The sequence below is a fragment of the Heloderma suspectum genome, chromosome 11 (genome assembly GCF_057233095.1).
Source record: "Heloderma suspectum isolate Gila_16-S chromosome 11, 16-S_ref, whole genome shotgun sequence".
NCBI classification, from domain to species: Eukaryota; Metazoa; Chordata; class Lepidosauria; order Squamata; family Helodermatidae; genus Heloderma; species Heloderma suspectum.
In genome coordinates, this window is record NC_139468.1 from 32,662,158 (window position 1) to 32,678,485 (window position 16,328).

General features: G+C 38.5%; 1 protein-coding gene across 6 annotated transcripts in view; it reads right to left on the reverse strand.

Moving 5' to 3' along the window:
• ASB7 (ankyrin repeat and SOCS box containing 7) overlaps window positions 1-16,328 on the reverse strand; it is a 43,167-nt gene that overhangs the window by 14,441 nt on the left and 12,398 nt on the right. For all 6 annotated transcript variants that reach the window (XM_084817360.1, XM_084817364.1, XM_084817365.1 and 3 more), the window contains one exon: window positions 11,299-11,904. In XM_084817360.1, coding sequence (XP_084673486.1) covers window positions 11,299-11,904 — 606 coding nt within the window. The remainder of the gene's footprint in view (window positions 1-11,298; window positions 11,905-16,328) is intronic.

Consider the following 16,328-nt stretch of genomic DNA (forward strand, 5'->3'; position numbering starts at 1 on the left):
AGAGTATTTGTAACAAATATATGAAATCAGGGTTTTCCAGTATATTCAATCTGATATAAGAATAGACATGTTGTCATATTTTGAAGTATCAATTTGGAGCACAATTCTATGCATGTTTAGACAGAAAAAGATACTGTAACTCCCAGCATTCCCCAGCCACCATGGCTGACTGGGGCATACTGGGACTTTTGTAGGACGTTTTCTGTCTAAATATGCATTGGATTGCGCCCGTAATCATTTATGAAGCATGCACAGCAGCGAAAACAGTTTTAACAATCTCAGTGGCAAAAAACTCTCTTTTAAGTTAGGAGGTAAAGCACAAGATTAACAGGGTAGCCCAGTGCGACAGATCTTAAAAGCAGTCTACATGTCAGCCATTCATATGGGCAAAGCATTTGAAAAATCCTGCCAGATTTAGATGCACAGCACCTTCTAAATTATCCTTATAACACCATGCAAATAAAAGTCTACAAAAGTTACTAGCCCACAATTATGTGTAGAAGCATACCTATCTAAAGAATTTACTACCCAAATCCCACATTCCCAATAGACGTTTGTAAAGTTTTTTATTCTGATTGCCTAATTGAAAGTTTTGTTTTCTATATGTGACCAGATGAGGAGCTATGTGCAAGCCTAACAGCTAGATTTTAAAAAACAATTCTCACATCAGGGTGGAGAGGATGGGTGAACAGCAGTGCTACTCTGAAAACACACTCCCACAACAGGGGCATGGGGTACTTTTGCTCCTTTCAGCCTAAAACCTATACCACATAGCATTTTATTTAAAATATTTTAAGCTGCTTTTTCCAAAGGCTCAAATACAGCAAACAAAACTGAAGCACAACAAACCCCAAGCCCCAAAAGACATATTTCAAAGGAAAATAGAAACAGGCTAGGATTCAAGGACAAACTTTAAGTTTGCCCAAGGTCTTCAGAATACCCAGTGGGATTTTTTCCTCTGAAAAGTAGAGCTAAGCCATATCATAAACTACTTTTCTCTCATTCCAAAAGTGGTTTGCCATGCAGTTTGTGAAACACAAGCCCAAATTTTCTTTGGGCATGCAGAACTCACTGTGAAGTTCTTTGGATCCCAGCAAGTTTCAATTCACACAAGCAATGTTTAAAAATCTCTCCATAAAAAAAAATCAATGAAAAAATCACTAAAATAAAAAGTGTGTAGAAACCCAAAAGTAAGGATTTGCTCACCTCTAAAGATAAGGCACTCCAAAAGCTGGGGACAACAGTAATTAAGGCCCTGATTCCAATAGTCACTGTCCTAATTCCATGAAACTTTGGAATATTGAGCAGGGCCAACTGGCATTCAAATGTATTATATAGGGAGAGATGGTCCATTTACCAGCAGCATCACAACCTTGAATCATTCAAACATTTTAGACAGCACAAAACCACTTCTATAAATCAGCTACAGTCTCACTACAGGATAATGGTGTTAAGTAACCTGCAAAGTTAGGCCAGGAGCACACAATCTGTTTTTTGTCTGTGGTAAATAGCATGAAAACCCATCATTGTCAAAAGGTAAACTGGTCTAAAATTGAGATACGGGGATGAATCACAGTACCCAAACCAAAACAATTATGTACTTTTCATTATACTGGTATTTTCCCATCTCCAGTTTTCCTTTAGTTGATTATTGTTTGGTAAAATCGTCATCATTTTAGTTAGACAAAAGTGACCATGTTAAAAAGAAAATTTTTAATTACCCTACTTGCCAGGACAATCTGCCTCTTGCAACCATTTCAGATTTTTGTGGCTTATAATATAACAGATCTCTGTACAAGAAAATGCTCTCTCTCCCAGGCTAGTTACCTTAAATGGGACAAAGCTAGTGTTTTTCCTTCCATTTAAAATACATACCAAAGCCTGGTTTAAAATGATAGCTTGACATCAGAAACAATGAGATCTGCTTTCCAGTATAACATTTGTTATACAAATGAAAATTAGAAAGATAATTTTCCATCATTATAACATTTCTCAAGAGTGGTTATTTGCATGTCCACTAAGGTTCAACATTTCCACTAGAGGCAAAAAGTGTGTTGAAACTTTAAAAAAATCTGCAACACAATATAAACATTCCACATAGTTGAAGAAAAAAACAGGCTTTTCCTCTCTCCCCATTTTCTTTCTTATGTTTATTGTCTTTTAGAACATAAACCTATGGGCAGGGCCTGTTTTACCTGGATTGTGTTGGAACTCTAGTTGAAAATTTTAAAAAGTGGATTTTAGGATAACAATGCACTACATCTGAGTTTGCTTCCTTCTGTGTTAATGACTGAAAACAATAAAATGTTGCTTTCAAATATATATATGAAATTCTAGTACAGTAAAATAACCTAGATCTACTTTAAAAACATATATAAAAATAACTCCAAGTAATTCTTTAAGAAGATGCTCACATGTACCTACAAAGGAGAATGCCACCATACTTGGGTTCTGGCCTCAACAAATGTGTGTCCCGCTAGGGAACAGCTGAAATGGTATCTGGTATATCTCAGGAGTTAGCTTGGGTTTTTTCCTTTGCTTTGTTTTAAAGGAAGGTCAATTGATCTACAAACATTATTTAGATTGTCCATGTGATCATTGCAGAGTGGGGAAGGAGGTAAAAGAGGATGAAGAGGGGCAATTCACACCCCTACCCAATACATCGTTGCCTTGTAGCAAGTATAAACACAATGAATTATTGCATCTCCCCTACTTTTTTAAATGCTCCTAAAGAAGCCCACAAAATACCCCAAGAACCATTTAAAAAGCCTCAGGCACACACATGCAGGGTTCACATAAATGGCCAGCCATTTACATTTATGTTAAAATCAGCTCTTGCAAGAGCAAAAGAGTTAGTACCATTCCCTCTTCCATACTTCTGATGACCTGAAAAGGCAGCTATCCAACACTAGCTCGTTAAAGAGCTACTGTTGCATGTGCATAACATTTACAATTGCATACAGATTGATACTGTTGCTGCCTTACACACGTTACTCATGGAGCCCTACCAAAGCTCTTGTGATGCTCTTCTGATCCTCCCCCCGCCCCGACTTCTTTTTTTTAAATTCCAGCACGGCTGTGAAGGGCAATTCCAGCCAGGCTCCAGTTGCCCCACTATCTTAATTTCCCCCAAACGCTTCTGGGGCCGTATGGGATCCCACATAGCCCCACTTAAGATGGTGGGGCTGCTGGAGTTTAGGCTGTGCTTTGCAGCGCTCCCAGGAACCCTTCAAAAACATTTTTAAAAACAAAAAAAAGAAACAACTTCCCTCCAACACCTGGTAACTACCGGCGGGGGGAGGTAGAGAGGAGCTGTGGAGAAACTGGGGGCAGGGAGAATGGTGCAGAAGGTAGTGGGGGTGGGGTGGGCAGAAGATAGGAACTGGGGTTGAAAAGGCAGATGGGAGCTGTGAGGAGGGATGTTTGCATAGTGCATGTGTGTGATGGATGAATGGGATGCGTGTGTGAGTGAGTGAGTGAGTGAGTGAGAGACAGACAGAATGGATTCGGGGGGTGTCTGCATGTGCAAGGGTGCCTATGTATGAATGGCTGATGGCCCCTGAAGAGAAAGTGCATACATGTTTATTCTCAGACCATCATCAGTTTTCTTTCTGTGAAATGGGTATTTCATTGTGCTATATGGGGTCAAATAAGTGGTTTGGCTTTTAGGATTTAGACCCAACCTCTGCCTTGTACTCAGTTTCATGGGCTAGTTACTTGCTCTTTGTGACTAGCCACATGCGCCATCAGAGCAATTTTGTGGTGGTGCCTTTGACAGTTTCACAAATTTCAAAATGGGTCTAAAAAGGTTGGGGACCTCTGCCTTACATTGGAAGACATCCTAACCCCAGTATCAGCAACCTGTAAAGTTAATAGTGAGACTCAACTCAAAATTTCTGAAATGAATTTTCCCCCCAAATCTATTTTCTTTAAAAAAAAAAAAAAGTTATTATTTCACTTTATAATTCAAACTCAACTCAAGTCCAGCTCAGTCCTGTTCTCTACATGTTCACAATGCTCAAACCTGCTACAATCTACAAATATATAGTGGTATACTTACAACAGAATTATTTAAAACAGCAGGACTTCAGCAAACGTTCTAGTTTAGTTCCACTGACAAATAGTATACCTGATATTTCACTTTTATTATTGTATTGGAATGCCCAAAGGCGGCCAAATTTTACCTCCTTAAAACAGAGCACTTGGGGAGGGGGGCTTGAGTAAAGGATTGTCAGTGGATAAACACACAAGACATTACAGTGATATCAAAGAACCTACCTGAACAAAAAGCCCAGTTATGTTCTTGAGGCAAACATGCATGCTTTGAAAATGTGCTTGGAATATGATAGCCAGGGACTTTGCTTTGCCTAACAGTCACCCACGTAAGATACTACATAACACTTTGAAAGCTTAGCCTCCTATTTTCCATGCCTAAGAGGAGCTGGGGTGTCACTTCTCCAAAGGCGTCTGATCCATCTCCAACATACATAAAAGCCCACCCCCTTTCTCATAAAAAGTTATTTATTTTAAAATTGGGCTTTGAATATCAGCTAACAAGGGAACATTGGTACTGTATGGAGTCTACAATATTCATAGATTCCATGACACTACCTTCATAAAAAAACACTATTATAGATCTATAACTAGAGGCTGACCAACACAATCATCCAAAACCCAAATTGCAAAGCAAAGCAAGTTTACAGGCAGAATTGACTGAAGCAAGGGATTTTAAAATTTCACATTAAGTTACAGAATATTTTCCCACACATGGGAAAGATGCTGAGGATACAGTTTCCTTACGGCTGCAGGTAAATCTAGCAATTGACCACGGAATTACATTTCATGAAGGTCTCCATTTCAAAGGGTTCAAACTGTGCAGCAGTGGAAGCCATAGCAAGGTTTTTTAAAAAAACCAAACACACTTTTTCCTATTTTAGCAAAGAAAACTTAGCTTTCTTTCAGCTGTAGGTGTTTAAAGAAAGGATCTAAAGTGTTGTTAATATTATTTTAAATCCACAAATCTTTTTCAATTATTTAACAAAGGTAGTACTGTAACAGATACAATGCAGCGTAACAGTCTCCTTCTGCAAGGTAGTGGCTCATTTTGTACCCCGTCCAACAGAGTCCTCTCTGGTTATGCTCATTAAGGTAATTATTCAAGCATCCAACTTTAAAACTGGCCCCACTCAATCACTGGAAGCTGATGAGGGCAGGAATTTGCATTTTGCTTAGATAACTATGGGACATATCCAACTGTGCCATTCCGTTAGCGCAAATGATGTTGCACTAGCAGAAACTAGGTTCCCAACTATGTACAAGAGGAGAATCCAACTAAAGTTATGTTTGTGCAAATGAAGTTGCAAAAGCAGTTGCAAAAGCAGTTGCACATTCCACTTGCACAATCTATTGTGCAACCTGTTGCACAACCTCTTTTGCAACCCGTTCCACATTCCGCTTTACACAACTGGTTGTGCAAGCTTAATGGGCAATCACCTGCACAACTGAAAGATTCAGCGGAGCTCCGCTAGCACTATTTGAGTTTGCAGAATGACACCATTGGATACTGCCCTATGTATGCCAATAATGCTACATAATACATTTCATAACTACAAGTAAACGTTTTGGCATCATAAATAGTTAGTGCCACATGCCCAACCTGTCAAAGCTAACCCACAAAGGAATGGGCAAAGGAGCTCAGAAACATCAGCCATCATACAACATCAAACACAGTGCTACTGTTATGACTGTTGATTACAAGACCACCTTTTCATATCAGGGTTTGGTTTGTACAGAGATTAAAGAGGCATCTTTCATGTTGAGAGTTTTTACTTTCAACGTGAAAGTAGGAGTGCTACTACGAGCCACTCCCTTAACAAAAATTGTAATATGAGAAGTAGTTAGCACCTTGGCTTCTCACAACCCTGACATGAGTCTGCCAGAAAGCTGGAAAGCTGGGAGTGGTTCAATACACTTAGTAATGGGCACGTCCTGCATTGCATTTTTGTCAGGCAAGTGATTAATGGAGAACCCCCTCTGCATTGTTAAATTAGTTGGCAAAAGTACAAACTTGTCAAATGGGAAGGAACACTGCAGGGGCTATTGGACTGTGTCTTAGAAATAAGGCCTAAATAATCACAGAAGGCAGAATAACATAATCTTATCAGCAAAAAACCACCAACCAAAAAAACCCCTTAATAATCACTCCCATATTTATAAGGTGGGTACATTGCATGTGAATGCACTGGGCATCAAAAAGAGGAAGGGAAGAGTGAATTTTGGGGCAGGAGGAGAGAAGACTGTAAGGCTGCCCACTCACTGTTCGAGGATTCTGAGGAACATGCAGTGGTAGTTGAAGGCAATGCATGGGTACAAAGAAAGGAAGTATGGCTGGGGGCGGGGGGTGTTATGCCAAGCAGAATGAGCGCAAAGTAAGCCTCAATAAAACTCAAGAGAGAAGGGGTGACTGAACAGCATACAACCAAAGCAAACGTTCAGCTTAGCCATCTCCAGAAATCTTGGTCTGTGAAAGTGTGGTATTACATTTTGATGATTAAGAAAAGATATACGATAAAATCAGGAGTCTGCATGACAACATCTCTGAACATGCGTGCGGGGGTGGGGTGGGGATAAATGATGTTGGCCATTATGTGAACATAGAAGGGAAAGGAAATTAAGAAAACCAGCAAAGCCAAAACAGAAATGCAATGTAGAATATATGAAAGACAGTGAAAAGAACAATGTACAACACAGAATGAAGCAAAGGTGACTGGAAAGTATTAGAAATGAGACACTGATAGTAACAGTGCTACTAAGAATAAATAAAACATCTTACTTTGTGCTGAAAATAATTATTGATCTACAGTGGTGAAATGCAATCATAAATAATTTACTCTAAAGTCACTTCCATTGACTAATAGCACAAAATTCAATTTAGGTATGTTTAGGATTGCAGCCTAAATACTCAAAAATCTGAACATATGCAAATGTAGGCATCAGAAAATCTGCTTCAAATTTATTTTTTAAGGTTTGGGAGTGCAAAAATATGCACTCCCCCTCCTCAAAATACAACACACAGAGAATTGTGCTGAATAGGGATCAGTAAGCCTTGGGGCTGGCGGAAGCCACGTAGGAAGAAAAATCTGCAGGGAAAGGGGTTGAAGAGGATTCCAGTGATTGGACAGAAAGTATGAAGCATACAAGTTTGTTATTTATCACAGAGAAACTAAGTGAAACAGTTCAGAGAGGGGGGAAAGAAATATGAAAAACAACACATTCCCTCCCCAACCTCAAGGTTGTAATTTTTTTTTTTAAAGAATAGTATTACTTTGCCTGTTCAATGAAATAAAAAACCCAGAAAATGCTTCATACTTTTAAGTAAAAATATAATGAATTGCTTCTAAAAACAAGAGAGAACAGAAAAGAAATCAGGGAAAGGATAAGATAGGAAATGCAAACAAAATAGAAAGATGGCAGAGTAAAACAGCAGATAAGTAATTCGCGTACATTTAAGATGCTAAAAACTTTTACATTCCAACATCGATCAGTCTATAAAAAGAGAAATGGGTAAAAACAGCAGAGGGATGGAGAGAAAAAGGATGGAGGGGCATTGCCCCACCCCCAAAGATCTTTCCCCTTATTTTAGGAAACTCTTTGATGAGCTTCCACCAGGTTTTAAAAACCTGGTTGTTCAGGCAGGCATTTGGGGTGGTTAGGGTTTTTTAGAGCAGTATTTATTTTTTTTTTGTTCAGTTGAGTATGTAAATTTGTTATTAGTACTGTACGCCTCCTAGAGTGGCCGGGTAGCTGGCCAGATGGATGGCTAATAAATCAATCAAACAAATATTAGGGCAGTGCATATTATAATCCCTAGCAAGAAGGCAGAGAAGTACTTTGGGTAAGACATTTTAAATTATACGTTCCTAGTATTTTCAAGAAAAAGAACATTTACAAAATGGAGACTGCACTTCTGAAAGGAATGATGTAGAAAGTGGGATCAAGAAAAGTCTAAAGGAAATGGAAAAATTAAACCAGAGAGATGTGTGCTACAGAATGCAGTTTATGCCAAATATCCACACTGAAGGTATGTTATTTGTGTTTATAAACAAATGGAGGAATACATGAACACATACCATAAAAACAATACTGATATTTCTCAAAATGAATTTGAATACATACAAATTACAACTACTGTTCTTAAAGGTTTGAAAATTTAAATAGAAATTAAGATAAAATGACAGGAAATTTTATATGGAGGTAGGCCTGGCGTGCTATGGTCCATGGGGTCACGAAGAGTCGGACACGACTGAACAACAACAACAGTACCTTAGGGTGCAATCCTATGCATGTTTGGACAGAAAAATGTCCTACAACTCCCAACATTCCCTTGGAACTGTATGGAAGCTATGCTGTGAGACGTAGGACTTTTTCCAGTCTAAACATGGATAGGATTGCGCCTTTACTGTCTAAAAAGAAATTAGTTTTCAGAAGTTACTGAAACATTTAATACACAAATGGCTCAGAATGAGTTGTTTCATTGTGAGGAATCAGAAGAAAATGTAGTTTTCATTTTAAAATAAAATCTATTTAAGACATGGGATCTTAAAAGTAAACACAAAACCTGAAGTGTACCAAGATATTTTTTTTCATGAGACCCCATTTACCCTCTGCATTTTTTTACTGTAGGAAACCATGAAAAAGGCCATTTGATTTTCTCACAGCTATCTCAGCCAGCATTGCCCATCATTAAACACCAGTTCAAATACACTAATTGTAAGACAGAAAAATAATGGGCAAGATACTGACACTCAATTCAGATATAGCACCAAATCGTGGTTTAACATTACATGAATGAGATGTGGCTCCCCTACTCCCCATCCCTTACTTCTCTTTCATGGCAAACCATAGCTTGTCCAATTCAGATGTAACAGCAAACTATGGTTTGCTGTGGAAGAGGAAGTCAGGGAATGTTCCATCTTATTTAAAGTATACATGAAACTACTGGGAGAGGTCGTTTGAGTTTCAGGGTTCAGCATCACCAGTATGCACATGACACCCAATTCCCTCTCCTTTCCATCTAAATTCGAAGAAGCTTTTAAAGTTAAATCAGTGTCTAATGTTGGTAACGGACTGGATGAAGGCAAACAAACTGAAGCTTAATCCAGACAAGACCAAGGTGCTTCTTGCTTGTCAAAAAGCAAAAAGCAAAAAGAAAGAGAAAGAAAAGCAAATCAGGGAATACGGGGGTTCAGCCTGTCTTGGATGGGGGTTATACTCTCCGTTAAGACTCTGGTTAGCTGTTTGAGTGTACTCCTGGATTCAGCCCTGAACATGGATGCCCAGGTTTCACTGCTGCCCAGGAATGTGTCTGCATAGCTAAGGAGATGTTAAATCTGGCCACGGAAATGCATGCCTTGGTTACATCCTGTTTCGAGTACTGGAACATGCTCTACATGGGACTGCTTTTGAAAAGTGTTCAGAAACTTCAGATGACCCAATTACCTCAACCAGACTACTGACTGGGAGCCATTATAAGGAGCAGTTTACACCCTTGTTACAACAGCATCACTGGCTACCAGTCCGTTTCCAGATGCAATTCAAAGTGATGGTTATGACTTATACAGCCCTACATGACTTGGGAACAGACTATTTTAAAGACTGCATTCGCCCATGAGTTTGCTTGGACTCCCTCTGTTCCACCATCAGACACATTTGGTGGGAATGCAAGGAGAGGGCTTCCTCAGGGGCTGTTTCCAAACTCTGGAACTCCCTGCCAAGAGAGGCCAGGTTAGCTCCATCTTGTTGTCTGCCAGCAAAGACATTTTTATTCAGACAGGTGTTTGTTTTTTAAGCTTTTCACTGAAGTAGATCCTAATTGGTGGGTGCTGTTTATAATAAATTATGCAATATTCAAAAATATTTTTGAAACTTTCTCAAAGGCAGTATATAAATCTAATTAATAAATAATTTCTTTTTTAGTGATGTGTTTAACTGATTTGCTTTTATGTTTGAATTATAATTTTGTATTTTACCTTATAATTTAAAGGTAATAGCCACCTTGGGTGCTATTTGTAGTGGAAAGGCGAGATATAAACTAAATAAATAAGATGTGCGGGAGAGCACACAAGCTCATTCATATCATACTAAATCATAGTTTAGTGAACTGATAATTTGGATGCCTATGTCATGATCCCTCCAGCCTATTCACAAATTCATTCACAAACTATCCCAGTTCTCTCCAATACTCCCAAACAAATCTAGGAAAACCTACTCTGGGAGTTTAGGTTTTCTTTTGTTTTCTACAGTTACAGCTTCTGTAGCCATACCCACATCTCAGCAATATCTGCAGAGATGGGAAGGGAGCTTGCTGCTTACCAGAAGAGGTACTATGGCTTATTACATTATTTTTACAACAAGCCCCATCTATGGAGATGGCATCATGCAGTGTGTGCAGGATCACAGACTGATTATTATAGTATGGCCTTGTCACAATCTGCTTGATTCTGTGTATCTCACATTTTACCTTACTACTTTTCCTCCAGTCAGATCAATGTCAACATCACATCATAAGCAGAAACAAAGAAGAAACAGGAGTATGTATCAGATAGCAGGCAAAGGAATTGTTTTGATGAAATTTACACCAAATAATATTGTTGAATAATAAGTGGCGTCACAGGAGGATTACAAATTGCTTAGTTTTGCCATTTTAGAAGTAATATACTGGTGTTTGTATCACTGCGAGATCTAAAGAGTGACAGAAAACAACCAGGCTCATCCTGTAGCCATGATGGATAAATAATGAAGACTTTCATCTCTAGTCTGGGTGCTGACAGGAAAAATGAAAAATAGTTTACCAATGTATTGTTCAGTTTTAAAATATGTTCTTTGTACTTCTTTTGCAAATGAGAGAAAGGTCCTGAAAGGTTAAATTTAAGAAAAGTAAGAAACTCAATGGACGGGGACAAAGACATGCCCTTCTGCAAACACGAGGACTCCTTCTGTTTGCAGAAGGGAGTGTGATCCAGTGGAACAGGAAGGGAAAGCAAATTACACAGATTCCGACTGCAGCCCCCTGTGCCCCTAGAAAAGCTGCTCCAGAGGGAGGGGGGACCTTCTGGAAGAGCACTGGAGGTGGTGTTCAGGGAAAGGTGGAATTGGTGAAAATTACCTCCCCTCCTCCATTCTCTGACAGTGTCCTATGAGCTGAACTACTCATGGGAAGTCTGGATTGCACCCAACATTCTATCAATGCCCCCAAAAGACCACTGGAAGATTTTGATTAAAGATTTCCAGTATACATACTTGTTACTTCTTGTAGGAAATCCAAACAAGGTCGGCTACTTCCAGAAATACTTATTGAAACCGCCAGCGGAGTCTGTCCTTCATAGTTCCTTGTATTAGTGTCTGCACCATAGTTGTACAGCATCTGTGCACAGAGTACATCATCCCTAAGAGCAGACAAGTGCAATGGCGTCTGTCCATCTTCTAAGCGCCCCAAGTTTGTATCTGCTCCTCTCTGAAGGAACATTCGGCAATAAGAATGATTGCTTTTGATCACAGCATAGCGTAACAGGAAGCCATTTTGAATGTCAATGTTGGCATTGTGATCGAGGAGTATTTTGACACAGCTGGACCTTTCGCGGATAATGGCCAGCTGAAGTGGTGTAGTACCTTTGTCGCTGAGTGGATCAACCTCAGCCTTGAACTCAAGCAGAAGTCGGACAAACGAGTCTCTGCCATAATGAGCTGCCACATGCAGCGGAGTCCAACCGTCATTGCTCTTTGCATTAATGATATCAACGCGGTAGTCCGACTCCAACATGAGGCGCGCAATCCGGGCTCGGCCATGCATGGCTGCATAATGTAGAGCAGTGAAGCCTCCAATCAAGTCTTTCACTGTGGGATCGGCTAAGGGTTAAAAAAAGGAGTACAAAGAGTTAACTATCATTAAGAGAACACAAAATAGCAGGTTAAAATAGAACAATTTTTCCATACATTGATAAAATCCCCAGAAGGGTATTCTATAAAATGCTCTTATCCAGAAACCTTCCATTTGACAAATTCACTGGTCACTTAATAATACTTAGCTTTTTTATAATGTCATAGATTGTGCATTTTATTTACTTAAAATATTACATAAGAACTGGGAAGTTGGGGGAAGCAATAGCCTTTTTCCTTGTCCACTTTCAGTAGTTGAAAATAAGCTAGATTTTACTTAAGGGATCGCCATCTTCAGCTGATCCAAATAATTCCATATCACAGGCACACCAGTGGTTGTGTATATGTGGCTGTTTTGCATCGCTCTAATTAAGCAGAGCCCTTAGACTGAATGTTGCTTTATAAGCTCAGAGGATTTAAGGTGTGGTTTGTCAGAATGATGGCAAAAGCTGTTGAATTTTTTTAAAAAGCATAAGTGCAGGTGTGGCTCTGGATCATGGACTTATTTTAAAATACAGAACAACAAAATCTAATACATTTGACAGAAATTATGGCTGATTACCCTTTCTTTTGAACTGACTGGACAGTATCATATACTGTTAAAACATTTCTGATATCTCTTGTAAAGTTTCAATGCAATAATGAATTGTTACTTTACTATGCAATGCAAATAAGTTGTTAAAAAAATTAAAAGCAAACATATATTTTTATCTTGATACCAGTACTGTTTTAGGACATTTTCTCACAATGCATAATTTATTGCGAGGAGAAGTCTTACATGTCTTGTATGAATCATTATGTACAAAAGTTTCAAAATGAAAATCAGAACCGAAATGCCATCTACAGGCAACAATTTGTTAACCGCCTAGACAGCTTTGGCTATTGGGCAATATAAAAATGTAATAAATAAATTCAAATTAAAAGTGGATGAATTTGGTTTGTAACAGATGGATTTATTAACTGATGCTTTGAACTCCAGTAGCTAGATATGCTTTCAAGTCAACTCATCCTGTGACTATATTGTGGCTGAAAAGGAAATAAACTCCAATATTCAATACACACAGATTGGAAAACCTCACTGTGTGAGCAATCTCAATCATGCACCCTAAATCCAACTGCTCAAGGTGGATCCAACTACCTACCCCACTCCCTTCAGTTCTAAAATTTCATGCTTTTTTCAGTGTTTTGTTTTCCCTTATGCTTCTTTGTCTTAAAGAGAAGCATGTGTAGCAACATCTGCAGGCCCAAAATGCGGATGTATTGTGGTCTGGCAAGATGAGCTTGTTTTGGGGGGTGTAATACTGTATAAGGTAAAGCAAGTCCTCTGTGGTCTGCAGCATTTCCAAAGCATGTAAGCTATATGTTATTTCAGATCATCTCGATAAAAACTGTTTTCTATAAAATGGAAACAATCTGGGTTTGCCATTTCACAAAATGTTAAGATTTTGCAAGAATGTAAACATCCAATTATGAAGGAAAGAAAAAAGATATGGCAAAATTATCAATTTAAAAAAAAAAAATGATAGTAGATTTCTCTCCTTTGGAAATCTAGATTCATAAATAGTTTAAAAAACAGCCACTAGATGTATAGATTTAGTAACCTTCCAACATACCTCTCACACAATTCTCTTTCCATCAGTAAATTTGCTCATACAAAACTGACATGGTGACTGCCACCCACTCCTAAACATTCCTGGTAGGAAATTTAGAAATCACTGAAATAAGGAAGCCAATGAGTCTAGAAAACCAAGTGGGCAAACTACAAATATTGAGATTAAGTCAAGCTAAAAATGACATGTGGAGAAGCCTGAAGGAAATTAGAAGAAACCTAATTTCTTGGAGAGAGAAAAAATCAACATTAAAAAAATGGCATCATCACCCAAAAAGCACACCAAATATACAATTACCACCCATCAAGTAGGAAAACTTTACAATTATGAACGTGCAACTCATTGTTGGTTTTAGACCATGTGCAACATGTGTTGTTTTCTATAACAATGTATTATTATTATAATAAAAATTTGAATAAAAACATTTAAAAATACTGATATTAAAAATGACTGAGGTGCTTTCCCCAATGTGTGGCAGGCCGGATGTCTATGCTACAGATCCAGACCAAACTATAATCTTGCATTCTTCCTGCAGTGTCCTATGTGTCCATAAAGTTCAGTTCCAGTATAGCCTTTGTAATGGTTGTCTTTCTGTGAAGCTCCCAAAATAGATCTTATTGCTTTACCTGGTCACCTAACAGGGCTACAACATTTTAGGGCAAGACTATCAAGATAAGTAGCCTGCTCTGTTATAATCTAGTGCATGAATTAAAACTAAGTAATTCTCAAACCAGTGAGTCTTAGTTCTTAAACAAAACAAAAACTGCTTCCTCTAATGAGTAATTCCAGAAAGTTCATAAGTATGCAGTTACCACTGGAAGGCGCAGAAGCAACCAATCTCTTTAAATTCTAGCAAATCACATAAATAGCACCTTAAATCAAACACATGCTGATGGACAGCATCATAACTAGTATCACTACAGTGATTCTGTTTAGGATTCTGGGTCTTCACTAGACTGATTTTCAACTTGCATAAAGCCTTTCAAGGACTGCCTACATTAGAGCTGAATGAATATTTGTAAAATTATTAAGATGTAATATTTTAGAATGTAAACTGCTCAGAGGTATTATATCAAGAGGTATACAAATATTATAAATAAATAAAAATCTGAAACTGATGAATTTTCCGATTTTGGCAATTTAAAAATTAGTAGTGAAATTCAACTATGCATCTTGGATGTGAACATAGATATACACATAGAATCGGAATGCTTAGGAAGGTGGGCATCTGTTGAATGAACCCTGCCGAAAGGAAATCTCGTAAATTGTTAGCTGCCAAGTACTTAACAACATTTTATGTTATCAATACTATAAGGTAAAAAGCACCCCACTACATGTCAAGTATCCAATAATATGTATTATTACTACTGCGTGCCAACTATCAAAATACTATTATAGATATCAGTGCTTTTAAAACTATCTTCTGGGGTACCTTACCAGGGTTGCTCAGTGAGAAGAACAGCTTGCCCACCATTACTGATCTTCCTCTGCGACGTGCAGCCACAGTGGAATCTGCGCATGATGAGGCTTAACATTGTTACGTGTGAACTAAATGTCACCTTAAAACCTGCCCCAGAGCTCTTGTACAGTACAGAGGATTCTGACACAGAAATCAAAGTAATCCCTGAAGGTAGAAAGCCTGAAAACCACTTCACCATACTACTGCATTCTCAGCTATCGCCAAGTGCCAAGTACTATCGTGTGCCAACTATCATATATCAAGTACCAACTGCCCAGTATCAAATATTGAAATTAAGTATCATTGGGTGTTAAAGATGGCAAATATTCAGGCACAATTTGAAGAATATTTGCACATGCAGAGAACAGCTGGCGAATATTCGACATCAGAATTCACAAAGGAGAATTTTGGGGAGCAAATTTGTTGCAGCTCTAGATCTGCTCTGCAAGCACTATGCTGCCATCTTCTGGCTAAATACAACACAGGATACATTTTTAAAAAATGCTTATTCACTATTGGATCTTGAAGAATAATGTTACTAATACCACCATGCAGTACAAGGTTCCCTTATTGAAACACAAGCCAAAACTCTGAATACCTGCCAACTCTTCATGCACCTTGATAGTGAATAAGCTTTATTCAAGGTAGGGACAAGGCAATTTCCGTATTCTTCAGGACCACGTTATTTTACCGACAGGCTAGACATATATTTCGCTGCACAAACTGACCCTCTTGTTAAAATGCCCAGTTCCATAATCAAGTTAACTCCTTCTAGCAGTAAGGGCTTCATATTTATGGAGCACATACACTCAAGTTTAATTGGGGCACTCATACAAAATTCAAGGAAGAGATGGAGTATTAAACCACGGATTCTCTGTTTCTTGCTACTTGAAAATGCCATTGTTTTTCTTTTGAACATAGCCACAGGCCAAGCAAGGGGTATCTGCTCCAGTGGAGCACTGTGAAATTATCATTAAGGACTCTAGAAGTGTTGAGTGGCTAGCAGTGAGTACATATGAGGTATGCTACATTTTGTCAGAGTTTGTCAGAAACGTGGTTCACTTGGACCCATTTGTTCTATTAGCTCTCACCCCAGTGCTGATTTCCCCATTAAGAGACCACTTGAGAATTTCCCTCAAAGTTTCTATCTTTTGAGATTCTGATCTGGCATCTTGACCCCAGTTTACTGATTTTACATGCCAGTACATTGGGTCCAATTCACTTTAGACAACACTGTAAGATGAAGAACATTCTCCTGTGTGTTAAGGGTTCAAATAGGAGACACACAAAAATGTCTGCTGCCCAGTCCCCCACAGTAAGGAGTT